The sequence below is a fragment of the Oculina patagonica genome, chromosome 12 (assembly GCF_052425735.1).
Source record: "Oculina patagonica isolate OP01 chromosome 12, crgOcupat, whole genome shotgun sequence".
In the NCBI taxonomy this organism is placed as follows: Eukaryota; Metazoa; Cnidaria; class Anthozoa; order Scleractinia; family Oculinidae; genus Oculina; species Oculina patagonica.
Genome location: NC_135769.1, coordinates 21107083 through 21110823, shown reverse-complemented (window position 1 = coordinate 21110823; position 3741 = coordinate 21107083). Strand labels below are relative to the sequence as shown.

Below are 3741 nucleotides of genomic sequence, written 5' to 3'. Positions count from 1 at the left end.
AGATCGACAAGTATTAATAGTTCGACTGGATCTTCCATCTGATATAATCGTCGAAAGCTGAAAGTAAGTTTTGATTCAATTTACTAATGACTGTAGGTGATATTGCCATTCCACAAAAGTACGTAGTTACATCATCTGCTTTTTATAATAGAACCATTTGTTAGACGACTAATATCTCACGGTATCAGATGTTTTCTATCATACGATAGAATTCTCTAACATTCTAAATTTTAAACCTCTATCAAACTCTCGGGATTTTGCCCAAAATGGCAAACATTTAATTTTAAAAACAAGCCTTTCTATGATCATTCTAGACCGAGAACGTTTAATTATTTGCGTGTAAAAGATGTGTTTATTTTTGTCTTTTGTTAATGGCATATCAAACCTTTTTCTTCTCAATTGACAATGTTTAAGACGCGTTTTCCAAAATCGACCAAAATTTCAAATTCCATACCATGTTCAAATGGTTTGCATTGAAGATTTTTTGGTAGTTTTTGCAATGAATAAATTTCAGGTCTTACGTGTATTTGCGTCATGTAATATATTGACAACAAAGCAACACTTTTTTCATCGAACTTTTGCCATATGTTAACAGCTTCTTTTAATTATTGAGCTATAAAAAAAATCAAGATAAGTATCTCTAGCTTAACTGTTCCTCGTCATTCCAGTGCAAAAAAAAAAACGATTTACTCTTATCCAAGTGCTTGACATATGTTCGCCCCAAGTACATGTTTCATGATTCTATGCAAATATTGTGTTCCCACGATTTTCAATCAGGATATACAACAAAATTATACAGTTGAATGTGGACATGTTTATAGGAATAGAGACAAGTTCTATTATTTTTTTCTCAAGCATCTCAGCGGTCCGGAATCCTAAATTCTTGAATTTGATTGGCTAATTGCACGCGCTCCAGCTGTCCGGATTTTCCCATCCGGACCCCGCCTACGGACCGCTTACGGCCCATCATTTTGCGGAACAAACCGATGAAAACTTTGCTCACCAAAACCAAAATAGCTGCTCACCAACCGTTTAAATGTGAAAGGACAAAAAGGCAGCGGAATTAAATCTCTTGAAGGTCTCTATTAAAGGGCGGGTATTTTTTCCTTTTTTCGACACAATTAAGTTTGTGCATTTCGCAACGATTGTTGCCGGTATTCTGTCACATTTTTGCCAAAACCAGACACTATTTGCCATCATTCAAGAAAATGAGATTATTTAATTCACAACAGTCAAATATTTTGCTGTCCGTTCCACTCTGACAACTATTCATTCAGTTTCATTTTCGCACACTGTTTGTCAAAATAATTATAAGCTTAATTCTGCTGGGAATAAACGCAGAGATTATTCAGTGGATTTGAATACAAGTGTGTATAGCTCACCTAGAGAAAATGCTTTTCAGTCAGAGAAATAGGCTTCAACAGCCCTTGTAGAGACAATTTAAGCTCACAAGCCGACTGATTTTAAAATGTCGGTAATGATTTGATGCTGCATTTTTGACCATTTGTGCTTAATTTATTATTTCAGTTGCTTTTCTTCATACTCTCAAGTGTAAATTTAATATGATGAACCTTTCCGCTAGTACAGTTGATATTAGAGAAGCTATTTTATTCAGATTTATACAGTTTTATATAGCAAACACCATTCTTCGATTATTCTTGACGTAGCTAACCCCGATTGAGTCACTCATCATTGAATGCGCGCGTATACAAACAATGATTTTGCGACACAATCTTTCCAGGTTTCTTTACCAAGCAAATAAAGTAGGAAAAAAAAGGTTTTTTCAAGGCCTAGGTCGGTCCGTATACGTGAAAACTGTGCCCTAGGTCTTCAGCACTGCCCTCAGCCTTTCCGCCCCACGCCTTCCTAAAGACCTTGGACACAGATTTCTTTATGTCCCAATGTCCCGACAGACAAATAACATATATGTCTGTTCACGATGCACTGATTAATTTTTTTTTGACATTCACAAGATATTTCATTTGTTCAGCTCAAAGAATTTTAACGAGTGTATCATCTGCTTTGTGAAATATGCAAGTAAATGTTGTGATTTTTCTAGGCTAAAAGCTTATTTCAAAATTTCTCCTACAGAACACGCCTGCTTTCGAATCAAAGAATGGCAATATCGACTACCTCTTTGGTGTATGCGCTGTGTAAAGCTGCCATGATTATTTTCAACATAGCAGGCAATTCCCTGGTCTGCCTTGTAATATTCAAGAAGAAAGCAATGAAAACCTCCACCAACTGGCTTCTTTTCCATCTGGCCATCGCTGATTTACTGGTCGCAGTCTTCTTCATTCCTCCTTACATTCTGAGCTACTTCATTGACCAACCAAGTGGCTTTGCTGGAGACCTGCTGTGCAAGTTCATTACCGGTGGAAACTTGGGTTGGGTGGCGGCTTCAGCCTCGAGCTTTCTACTGGTGGTGATAGCTTTTGAGCGTTATAATGCCACGGTACGTCCATTTCAAACGCTAACACGTAGTCGGTCGTTCTGGTTGGTGCCAAGTCTATGGATCCTAGCGATCCTTCTGATAATTCCCAACCTCGTGGTATTGACCTTCGATGTGGAAAGTCAACTGTGCAGGCCGAAGTTTCAAGAGGACAAAACGGCTGAAACGTATATTAAACTTACGTGGTTTTTTTCCAGTTCAGGTCTGCCGATATGCATCATAGCATACCTGTACGCCCGGATTATAATGTGTCTGCACAACCGTGTTCACGTGCCCAGTTCCTCTCCAAAGTCTTTATCACTGTCTAGAAATAAGGTAACTAAGATGCTCATTTCAGTCTCTGTTATCTACATCTTGTGCTGGATTTCCCCTTTAGTACTTGCCATGCTGAGTCCCGTGATTCCTGGTGGGTACGCCACAGTATATTCCGTGGCCACAGCAAGTGCGCTGTTGAATTCCTGCCTCAATCCACTGGTGTACACCCTTCATAGTCAACAGTTCAGGAAGAGTCTCGCTTCACTCGTGTGTTACTGCAAGAGCAAATAGTTACTCTCAGAAAATAAAACAAGCTTCTTGTTTGGATTGCGACAGACTTTAACTTTGTTGGGAAAACCGAACTCCAACCATAACATTCTAAACTAGGGTTCTACCACAGTTACGTACAGTAGTAGATAACAGTAGATAACAGTAGATACAAATGCAAGAGTCTGACTAGGTATTGTGTAGTGTTACTAAAAAAGATTTTATCCAGAGAATTGTTTACGTTTTGAGTGTCGCTGTGGCCCAATGGTTAATGTATAGCCTCCGGACTGAAAAAAAAGACAACTCGAGATCGGCCAGAGGCCGAGCGTCGCTGGCTAAGGCGCCCTGGCTACGCCGACGCAACAGACACTTAAACGACATCGGAAACCGCGCAAAAAAAGAAATCCTCTGGCATCCAGTGGAGGTTTGATAAACCTGACGCTGAATTTCCATAAATGCCGTCGTTATCGATTCAGAACAACCCATCGACAGTTCCCGACGAGTGTGTTTGCTAGCTTGAATGGCATCTGGACTTATTTGTTATTCGTGATCGGCTCGTAGAATGTGACAACATTTTGCTACAAAGGTTAACCAGTATTGCGCTGTATTGCATTAGTATTTTCTATTGTCAGATAAAGACAATAAGCTTTAACTGTATGTCCGGCTGAAAAAAAAAACCATCAATAATGTTATTAAATTAACTTTAAGAATCAATATCAGCAAGTAGAATGTGTTGCTCAGGATTTTTCATTGACTAAGGAAGATTA

At 38.9% G+C, this 3741-nt stretch overlaps 1 protein-coding gene across 1 annotated transcript; it reads left to right on the top strand.

The window, feature by feature from the left end:
• Positions 1–2116: 2116 nt before the first annotated feature.
• LOC144632015 (neuropeptide FF receptor 2-like) lies at positions 2117–2998 on the top strand. Its single transcript, XM_078490598.1, has one exon. The coding sequence runs from the start codon at positions 2117–2119 to the stop codon at positions 2996–2998; it is 882 nt and encodes a 293-aa protein (XP_078346724.1).
• The last annotated feature ends 743 nt before the right edge of the window (positions 2999–3741 follow it).

Coding starts and splice junctions, on each gene's coding strand:
- LOC144632015 (XM_078490598.1), top strand. CDS start 2,117: ATGGCAATATCGACTACCTCTTTGGTGTATGCGCTGTGTAAAGCTGCC.